Genomic DNA, 11,203 nt, shown 5'->3' on the forward strand with positions numbered 1-11,203 from the left:
GGAAAAAAAAGATAACAATTAAAACATGTGCAATTTTTCAGTGATATTAATACAAATCTCTCTATATATAAAGGAACAAGTACGATCAACGCACAGCCCAAACCCCTTGACATAGAAAATTGAAATTTAGGATGCATATTCACCTCGGAACGTAAGCACCCGCTAAGAAGCGATTTTTAGAAATTTGAACCTTAAGGGGGTGAAAAGTGGTTAAACGTGATTTTTAAGGATTAGAAGATATCTCCGCACACAGATGAGACATCGACTTGGTTATTGATTCAAACAGTTCATAATATAAATACCTAAAAAGTACTTTCTGCGTTTTCAGAAATTTAGACAATAAGGGGTTGAAAAGCAGGTGATCGTGATTCCAACGGGGGGTGAAAAACCGTTAAACGTGATTCTTAAGGATTCCTAGATATCTCCACAACCCGATGAGATATAGATTCGTTTGTTGATTCAAACAGTTCATAGTATAAATACCTCATAAGTACTTATAGCGTTTTTTTAGATTCGGCTCATAAGGGGATGGAAAGGGGTTAAACGTTATTATTGTAACGGATTCATAGATATCTCCGAGACACGATGAGATATAGACTTGGTATTTGGTTCAAACGGGTTCTTATCTCCATACCTTAAAAGTACTTATAGCGTTTTTGCAAATTTGACACTCAAGGGGGTGAAAAAAGGGTTAGATATTATTTTTTTTAGAATTAATTGATATATCCGCAGCGAATTTTTAAATGATATTATATGTTGCTTTCCTCGATTAAAAAAAAAAAAATAATAAGACTGATTACTTTATCATAACAAAAAAAAAAGAAGATTCTTAGGACGGTTAAACTGGAAATACTTTACATCAAGGATATACTTGAGTTCACTGTGGTAAGCACATAAAAGCACAGTTTCTTCGTTTTTGAATCAGGAACACGGTGATATATATTAAAAGCCCTTTTTTCAAGATCAAATCGAGTAAAAATTGTTTAAAGCAAAAGTGCGGTGAAGAGCTAAAATGATTTTTTTCAATATAAATAGTCTCATTCTTTTTCTAATTAACCAGTTTCTAAAATTTCAACGCGATTTGAAAGGCAATACGTCGAGCCTTAAGATGGTATATCAATTAATTTAAAAAAAAAAGTACAATTATTCATCTATCCGAAAACTGAAAATAATAAAAAACCGTAAATGGGTAAATTCAATGAAAAATTACATATTGCGCCTGTTTTTCAACTTCGAATGTATTTTTTCTTAACAAATGAGTAAGTTTTACTTATCGAACGCATAAATTATCTGCACGGATTTTACTCAATATAAGATGCTTATTTACTTTTCACTCATTATTTATTCGAAAAATGTTTAAAAACAATGTAAACGTCTCAATGCCTCACCTTACATGTGATTAATAATCAAAATACGTAATTATACTAGTGAAAGTAAAACTGACTTACCGTTAGAAAATATGTACGTAAATGGGAAACCGGGGTACCGCAGGACCCCACGTGAGACTGCGGCCTTTACTGACTCACAGACAATAAAGAATTGATACTATCACCAATTTCACCCGACTCTGAGAACGTTGATTATAGATAGCATCCGACCCGGAACTGTCGTCTGTTAGGTTATGGATGGAGTTCAAAGTTGGCTTGGGGTACTCGGGGACCCCGGTTACGCTGTTAGGGTTAATTTTATTATTGTTAATTTCTGGTAAATATCTCTCGCAGAAATACTTACTTGTTAAAGAAAGGATTTCTTTGCGGTGGAGGGAATAACGAGCGAGTCACAGGTTTCTTTTTTACATTGTATTTACTGATTGAAATGATAGAGTTTACTATTAATCTACTGTCACAGCATTTTTCTGAAAAGAAAATTTAATTTTAATGTATCTATAATTTTAATAGCCATCTATACGTGTCTATTGTACACACTTCAGAGTATTTTCTGTTTTTTTTTAGATAAATCGAGACTAACATGTCGACCGAAAAAAATTATTTTATATATTTTTTATGAAAATGGTCATTTTTTCAACTCGAAAAATTACAAAACAAAAATTTTCCACAAAATTTATGTAAAACTGCAACTTTTTGTCTAAAACATTTTTCTGTTTATTCGTATGCTTTCAAGGTATAACGGTACTTAGAAAATGTTGAAATTTTGAAAAGCTCAAACAAATGTTATCCAAAAATTTTGAAAAAATTCACACTACTCCTTTTCATATAATTGAATAATTTGAAAAAATTTTAACTTTTTGATAGTGAACAACTTTTTGACCGTTCGAAACCGCATGGATTGCCTCATATGTAAGTTCGTAAGATGCACACAGAAGCACAATACACAAATGCACAGATAGATAAGAAATATTTCGATAATTGATAACGGCATCTAAATATTTTTTTACCACCACCAGGCTTAGCGACAGTTTTTTTTTCAAAATTTGTGATAAATTTTGCGAGTAGTACCTTAAAAAAAGTTAAAAAACCAGCCACCCTAATGTACACGCATTGCATAAAAAAAGAATGGTTAGCCCTTGAATAAATGAGACTCATTAATCACGTCACTTGACTGCCGTTTTTGCCCAAATGGTAATACGCGAAAAACAAACAAAATGCTAATCGAAGGTGCAAACCAATTAAGGTACCTGGCGAGGTGATTCGCAGTATGCGAAAGGCTCGCAACTCGTTCGTCATCAAGGCTGGCGAGTCAGGATTGAGGTGGGCGAAGAGGGCGGAGGATGCGGATGCCTTGATTTGACTCCATGGCCTCTTGCTTCAGGATGAGGCTTGGATTCATGGCATGCCACATGGAGGGGATGCGTCGTCTTTGCTTTAACTTCGACGCTCCGTTACTCGGAGATTTAGTCAGTGCTCCTCGCCGACTGGCAGAGTCAGGATATTTTAATCCGTTGAAACGAAGGTGAGACACGCCGTACTTATTTACACACGTGGTTTTGCTGTTTAATTAAGTCGTATATTGCGGTTTAATTCCGGCGTTTGAATTCAGGCGTCAAGTCCGCGGTCAAAGGAAGTGCCAAGGGGAAAAATTGGGTCTGAGAAAACTTACTGATTTTCGTACGAAATGATCTAGATTTATTTCACGCAGAGAAATTTCATCTGACGCAAAGAAATGTCTCATTGCATTTTCGAAAAAAGAGTAAGTCATTTATTTCAATCTGTCAGAGTTTTTTTGATTCCCTCGAGTTATATGATGCTATCGGTAATGGTATCTAAAATAGCATTTTTTGGCATCGTTTGAAATATTAATTTCATACAGTTTCGGTAAAACTCTTTGCAATTTGATGATATTCTTAATTACTTCGACGAAGGAATATGAGCAATTTCTTTGAGTTGATTGAAGTTTTTCAATACAACTGAATTATTTCGCACAGAAAAGAATTACGATTATCATCAATTTTTGAGTTTTCTTTCCAGTGAAGAAATGAAGTGGAAAAATGTATAATTGAAACTTTTGATCAGTTTTATTAGAAAACTATATCATCGGTATGGAAAAAATCGAAAAAATGAATCTTGATCAATCGGTTCAGGTAGTTAATAATCTGAGACGGGTTACATTATGGAGCATATTTTTCGAATCCTACATTCCTACAAATCGTTTTACACAAGTTGTTTTTTCGTCAATCCAAGAGATAAATAAAAATTCAAGCTTATGTATCTTGTTGACTTTTCATTTACAAACAAAATGAGGAATGATCAATTGAAATTCAATATGTGGTACAGTCTCATCATTTACAAAAAAAGGAGAATAGTATGGTGTTTAAAATGTTGTTGACAACCGAATGGAAGCTCTTCTAGGACAAATTCATTGCTCTTTGTTTCTATTTCATAATTATTCAGGAAAATTTGTTTAGACCTAATTCAAGTTAATTAACCTTAACTGCACTTGGTGTGTGTCTGTATCGTAATTCATTCGTCTGTAAATAATTTTGGCGGAATTGTGCGCCTGATACATCGTTACTGAAAACGTGTTCAGAGTACAAATTCTACTTTACTATTGCGTTGCAGCGTTGAAAAATGTTTATCGTCCAGGTTAAAAAGAAAACTTACATGAATCGTAATAATATAAAAAATTATATTCTCTACGTATACTGCAGTTTCTCGGTTAGTACAGCAAATCAAGTCAACCATTCGTAAATGATAATAATTATTCGATCGTTTTATAAATTGCATCGAAAAGTTTTTGGTCCGAAATAAATTTTGTGTACCTAATACAATTGAATCATATGAATATTAAAAAAGTGAATAGGATCAAGAAGATAATAGCATCAGAATGTTATTTTTTATTTAAATAAAAAAAAATCCATGAAAGATCATTGGTGTTAATCTGAAACAATAATTTTTTAATTTGAATAAGATTTTTTCAACAGTGTCTGAATTAATCATCAACATTTCTCCATTTTATGTCACTTCAACACTTCTTCTGTTTGAAAAGTTATACCAACGAAATCTGTAGCATCGAGAATTTATTTCTTGTTCAAATGAGCACAAGTGAAAGTATAATTTTCATACTAGATATTCTCTTAGTGCAAAAGCATAGCAAAAAATATGTATAAACTAAAAATGCACGAAAAGAAATGCGATATTCGTTACTTTATTCCTGGATTTGTTTTACTCAATTATATATGTATTTGATATATGTTTCTGAAAATTTCCACGACCCTTACAATATTTGAGAATGTGATCGACTAAAAGTTGGTAGTTGACCTGGCTTGAAGTGTAATCAGGTATGTAGTGGAATTTTTTTGGAAACTTTCAACTTGTCTTTATAATCAAATCGTTTAGAATCAAATTTCGGTCGTTCGCTATTCGTAAATTCTGCTCTAGGTACACTTTGAGATGAAAGTGATGTCACGGTTGACGTAATCGCAATAAAACCGACACGGTGTAAAAATCACTAACCGTAAAAGGATTTGCTAATAACGCGTGCGCATTCCCAGTTTATACCCGCTTCGAAAAAGATGCAAACAACTTCGTAGTGGGATTTGTTCTGAAATAATTATTCAGGTGTTTCAGTGTCATGGTATTTGTCAATACACTTCAGCGATCTTATTATTTCAATTAGTTTATATATTTAAAAACGTCGAATCAAATGTCTAATAAGTGATGTTTTTTAGACGTTTTTGAGAAAATATGACATTAATCACGATTATAAGATTTTTAGTAAATCAAGTAACTTGTAATGACTCTAACATTTTTTTAATATTTTTAGACACTGTTTACTTGTGTATGTTCAACAAAGGCGGACCAAAACGATGAAGCACAATTTGAATTACACGGCGACTAACATGTATGTATATATTTGTTTTTTTTCAATGTTTCTCCGGACCGCAGAGGAGCTTAGAAAAAATGGAGTACATGCAGATTACAGTTCTGCTAGCGATGCTGTTCGCTGGATTCGCGAATGGACAGGGTAGGCAACAACGAATTCTCAGCCAAGCTGGTGTTTCCTACATTTCCAATTACGTACCCAGATATGTTTCGGGTAACACTTATTTACTTTATTGTTACCACGCATCTTCATCCCCTCATGAACTGCATGTATTATAACTTGTTTGGAAAAGTTGGGACTAGTTGAAATCTTTTATCAAAGTTTCTAGAAGACCCGAGATCGAATTATTAGATTCAAGATCGTCATTTGACACAATTCAAGTATTAAAATATCCCAAATCTTGCACCTTCTTCCCTATCAACAAATTGTTATTCAACATTTTCAGTTTTTCTCTTTGTAGAACGAATCACGCACAGTTCTAACAAACTGTTGTGTCAAGTTTAGAATTTATGAAAAATAATTTACGTTACGCTTCAATTCTGTCAAAGTAGTACGACTCGCGTAACAAATAGTTTGCGCAGTCTTATAGTCTCTTCAAACCTAGAATTTCCAAGAACTATCCTGAATTCATCAGATGATTGCTACAACATCACATAGATCGTTATATCATAATAAAATAATGAAATTTCGAGAAACTCACGGAATCTGCAATCAATTCGTAGAAAGCTCTCCAACGACTTTTAAATACTTCATATTGACGAAAACTAAGTAGCAAGGTTCTTTGATGCCAGAAAAATAATCTACTTACCCGGAGAATCGTGATTAAAATTTCTACTCTATACATTATACAGGTTGTGACACCTACACTTGCGGAACGAATGCAAAGTGTACGATCAGCGAAGGCCGCCCGGTTTGTTCTTGTCTCAATCTCCACATGGGAGATCCTCTCGTCCAATGCGTACGAGTCGAGTGTCAAAGTAAGTAGCAGATATATTAAATTGTTTAGAAATGACTGAAATTGCTCTACCAAATAAGAGTAAATTTCATAAAATCTGCTTTACTGTTATTCTTTCACCTCTGTTTCATAATACCAATAGTAAAAATAATGATTTTTTGTATTCCACCATTTCTCAGTTAATGAAGATTGCTTGGGGAACCGAGCTTGTTTGAACAACAAATGTATCGATCCGTGTCCCGGTTTCTGCGGTCTAAATGCAGAATGTCAGACCAGGGACCACGTTCCCTCCTGTACTTGTCTTTCCCGATACACCGGGGATCCTTATACGTCGTGTCGCATCGCCGATCCTCGTAAGTCGAAATTCGATGTTTAGTCTTAATGACGGGGAGCTTGAGCATTACTGTCAGTTAAAAACGTCTGAGGGATTGACCATCATTGAAATATGGTGTACACCTGTACTCATAAAATTTTATGAAATTGTTTAAATGGCTGAAATCCCTTGAAACGATCTGAAATATCAATAATCCCAAAATTTTTGAAAACAGATGAAATTCTGGAAATTCTTTAAAATCTTATAAAAACTTGTGAAATCGTTCGATTACTGTACAATCTTGCAATCTGGTGAACACACATACTGATAAGTGGTTTACCCGAGCGGGTATTCACTTGTTTAAATCGAAAACCACTTTGGAAAGCAGTTACTTCAAAGTCGCGGGAAAACACAGATGAAATCGTATGAAACCATGGAAATCAACGCAATCGCTTGTCACCGGATTTATAAGTGAATATCCCCTCGGGTTACCCCTTGCGCTGAATAATAAAACTGTGTGAAATATATTAGGATACGACATCTTCGAACGGAAAATTTCGATCATGAAAACAGTAGTATTTAAAATTGAATGTATTTTTTCGGTTCGTTATCGTGAACCGACTCAATGTGATGAGTTCCTTTGACGCTATACACCTCAGCCATGTCCACATTTCGTTAGTTCAACCGAGTATATTACAATAGATCGCTTTTGTGTGTTGAATGTACTGATTTTCTCGTATTCAGAGGCTGCATGCAAGCCCAGTCCATGTGGTCCTAACACAAAGTGCGAGGTGATCAATGAGGTTCCAAGATGCACTTGCTTGCCGGGATATCAAGGATCCCCGTTGTCTGGATGTCGGCACGAGTGCGAGAGCGATGCAGAGTGTTCGAACCATTTAGCTTGCTCAAGTAATTTCAAGTGCGAAAACCCATGCCAATGTGGGGACGGAGCCAACTGCGAAGTAATCAATCATCGGCCTAAGTGTACCTGCCCAAACGTGAGTGAATTATTTATCTGTGCTGTAAGACATTGAATACAGCTTCCCCGGGCCCGATCCTTTTTTTGTCCTTATTTACGTCTTAGTCTTACATCAATTTCCCGGGACAATCCGCAAAACAATTTGTATTGGAAAATTTCTGCACCACCTGTGCAAGTACGGTATTCGTGACTGAATTATAAATCAATTCGTACATTATAAGAGTAATAATCATGGTCTGAAATTTTTATTATACAAAATTTTGTTTGATATGGATGTTCTATAGTTGCTGTTTGGTATCCATAGATATATAATGTACCGTGCGTATTTGGTGGATTGTCATGATGTCAATGGTCACTGCGCCTGCAAGTAGGCAACTGAAGTTACATCCGATTTATTTGTGTCTGCAGGCTGATAACGATAAGACCTGTAATCGATCTATAAGTATGAACCATCAACATAAAGAATGGACTGCGTGTTCCCTACTTAAGCATGCACAGAATATGTCCGCCGCAATGCAAGCGAGATAGAGGATTGTTACTGCCATTCGCTGTCTCTTTCTAACACCGTTATTGTCTCAATATTCCCATTGACATAGCTCAAACGAGACCGCTCTTGGCTGAATATTTCATCGACATAGCTCAAACAAGGGCACGAATAGATTTGTACTACTATCTATCTCTTTCTATTCTGCAGACATGTTTTTGGCCTGCTTTCGCAGTTCATTCTCTACGTCGATGGTATGAACTACGCTTGGTAGAATACGGCCGACTGCTAGAAAGAGATGGCGACTGGTGGAGTCAATCTTCGTTTTTTTCTATTCAGGAGCGTGGCAATATGATTTAGGAACCTTAAGGAGGTATTCTGGTCGAGAGGCTTGATTTTGAAGATTTTGAAAAAAAAAACAAGAATCATTTTTTATATCCATTTTTTCAGCAGTTTTTTTATTGACATTTCAAAAGTATAAAAATGTATTTAGAAAAAAAAAAAAAATTAAAGATTGAACTTGATACGGGCCGGCGAAGTGGGGACTCAAAAAAAAAAAGGTGTCTCCTGGTTGACGTGATCCAACCCTCCTGGTGATCTGAAACATTGATTTTTGGTGAATTCTTAAAAAGGAAGGATGTAGAATTAGTCGAACGTAGCCGGTTTGAAAAAAAAAATTCTCAAAATAGCGTCCATGTAAAAAAAGAGGTAATTTTTTTTGCCTCATTTTTACAACTTTAGGAAATCTTTAATAATAGTAAAAGTACAAATTTTCACAAACTTGTCTGTACCAAATTTCAAGTAGATCGGTCCATCAGAACCTGAGATATCATGTTGACTGTATCGAAAAAAGTAGTTTCGAGGAAAACGCGCTTCAAGTTTGCGACAAATAGGACGTGGATTCCATTCAGGTAGTCGGAGATTACCTACCGTCTAGTATTGATTCGATCCAGCCGGACTGGTTTACTTGGCGCGTCACAAAAATAACTGCAACTCCGAAAATAATTCGAATTTCCAAAAATTCTCTTAGATGCTTATTCTTAAAAGTTTTAACTTCGAAAATATGGAATATCCCCTTAACGCATTAGGCCAGCACAAAGTTTGGCGCGCATGAGATCTTCCTACGGTATCGAACCGTTCTTATCGAATATGCGAGTGAACGAGAAATCCAAAATTTGCAATCAAATTATCAGTTTCCAAATTAGTCATAACCATAATCTGAATACATTATATGTATGACGTAAATAACTTACTTCTGGATTGATAAATCTTCTGATCTGTCTGATCTTTGCTTACAAATAAAGCATGGGTAAACAATCCAAACACCGATGATCAACAATTTTTTTTCGTACTCGAAAATGTTTGAGGATTTATAATAACGCACCTCAAATCGTTTTGTGACCGTTATAATACGGCAGCGGAGGGCTTTCTTATTTATTACGTCCCTAGCGCGCTCTACGCAATAATCGACACAGTCAATACAATTCTTAGAAATAGAGAGCAACTGGCCTCCACCTTGTTCTCACTTTGTATAACTCTAGCAAACACTTTTCGATGATTCAAACAGAGTTGTAAAAAGAGCCCGTGCAGGGGTCCCATAGTTGCTATCCCACAGACGCGAATAAATTAGATGTAACTTTAGTTGCCGACCTGCAAGTGTAGCGACCATTCTCGTCATGACAGTTCACTAAATACGCACGGTATACCAATACTGTCCATCGGGACCTGATATACTTTATCAATCACCTAAGTTAATAAGCTAAATAAATACCAACTTCAATTTATATGGTAATTGAAAAGTGTTCCAACATATCTTGATACAAACGCTTACATTGCAAACTTTGTCGACATAGAATTGGTTAGGAAGCCCATACGTCGCATGTCGTCCAGAATGTACGTATCATTCGGATTGTCCGCAAAGTCAGCCGGCTTGCCTTAACCAAAAATGTACCAACCCTTGCGAAGGGGTGTGCGGTGTCAACGCCGACTGTCGACTTCGTGACATAACTCCCATCTGCAGCTGTCCCAAGGATATGACTGGTAATCCCTTCGTCAGCTGTAGACCATTCGAACCTGGTGAGTATAAGATTTCATGTGTGATTCCGGCATTACACGATGAAAGAAAAATTCGAATATAATTCTTACGGAAACATGATCAGGGTTAAAAAATAAGCAAAACGTAGTTTTGAATGGTGTACCTACCAGTCAAATCTTTATTAAACTGGTAGTTTAATTTGCTCGGTATCGAAGTGCAAGATAATAGTACTGTGGAATATAATTTCACTCATTACTGGTTTTAGAATCGTGGAATGAGTTCCTTCACTATGGAAACTATTGCTGTTTTGAATGCTAAGCAAAAAAATGAGCCGACGATTTCTATTTGGTAGGGCTCTACTTCGTTCAGTGATACTCTTATCTAATACTGTAACTTTTATTCTCAGCTGACTTGTGCAAGCCGAATCCTTGCGGAATTAACGCAGTTTGTACGCCAGGCCATGATAACACTGGCAAAGAAAGGCCAGTGTGCACGTGTCCTACAGGATACATTGGAGATGCATTAACCAGCTGTCAGCGAGGAGAGTGTTTATCTGACAACGAATGCCCCGATAATCGTGCCTGCATTGACTTCTCTTGTCAGAATCCTTGTACAGGAAGACAATGCGGACCGAGTGCTACTTGCAGCCCGAGACGACACATCGCTGTGTGCACATGTCCGGACGGCACACGAGGCGATGCGCTTGTCACTTGTAACCCAATTGATTCAAGATCGGTCTTCAATTACGCCAGATACTACAGATATAAGTAATCCTGCTCGATTACTTGAGTATAAATTAAAGTAAACATATGTTTATTGTTTACCCAAACAACAATCCGACCGAAACATGTAAAGTTACTTCTTACTCATGGTTAAACATTACAGTTTCCACAATATGATCATGTGTGCAGGGATTGGAATAAAAAGAAATTACCTTACACCTAAAAAGACTTATGCTTTATTTATATTTTTACGGGTTCAGCCGTCCGACCGGAGCCGAACGCCGATACATCAAACGCTAATAATTTATTTGATAGTGATATTCGGCAAGGGGCTGTATTCTGAGCATAATGCCAGATTTGCGGGCTCCGCGGAGTGCGGGGGGCGCCACTATCGCGAGAAACGTATTTGATCCGATATCTCAAGAATGGTGCATC

General features: G+C 36.2%; 1 protein-coding gene across 4 annotated transcripts; it reads left to right on the forward strand.

Annotated features, from left to right (window-relative positions):
* The first annotated feature begins 2,764 nt into the window (after positions 1–2,764).
* Positions 2,765–10,984, forward strand: LOC124404135 (neurogenic locus notch homolog protein 1). Of its 4 annotated transcripts, none has more exons than XM_046878029.1 (7): positions 2,765–2,910; positions 5,343–5,493; positions 6,132–6,257; positions 6,415–6,588; positions 7,293–7,546; positions 9,865–10,087; positions 10,453–10,984. In XM_046878029.1, exons 2-7 carry the CDS (start codon positions 5,358–5,360, stop codon positions 10,815–10,817), a joined length of 1,278 nt encoding a protein of 425 aa, XP_046733985.1. In that variant the 5' UTR covers positions 2,765–2,910; positions 5,343–5,357; the 3' UTR covers positions 10,818–10,984. The 4 variants fall into 4 exon arrangements, with proteins under 4 accessions (XP_046733985.1, XP_046733988.1, XP_046733984.1 ...); XM_046878032.1 differs by having other exon boundaries at positions 5,343–5,421; XM_046878028.1 differs by lacking the exon at positions 2,765–2,910 and adding an exon at positions 3,092–3,147.
* Positions 10,985–11,203: the final 219 nt, after the last annotated feature.

This window comes from Diprion similis, chromosome 3 (genome assembly GCF_021155765.1).
Source record: "Diprion similis isolate iyDipSimi1 chromosome 3, iyDipSimi1.1, whole genome shotgun sequence".
NCBI lineage: Eukaryota > Metazoa > Arthropoda > Insecta > Hymenoptera > Diprionidae > Diprion > Diprion similis.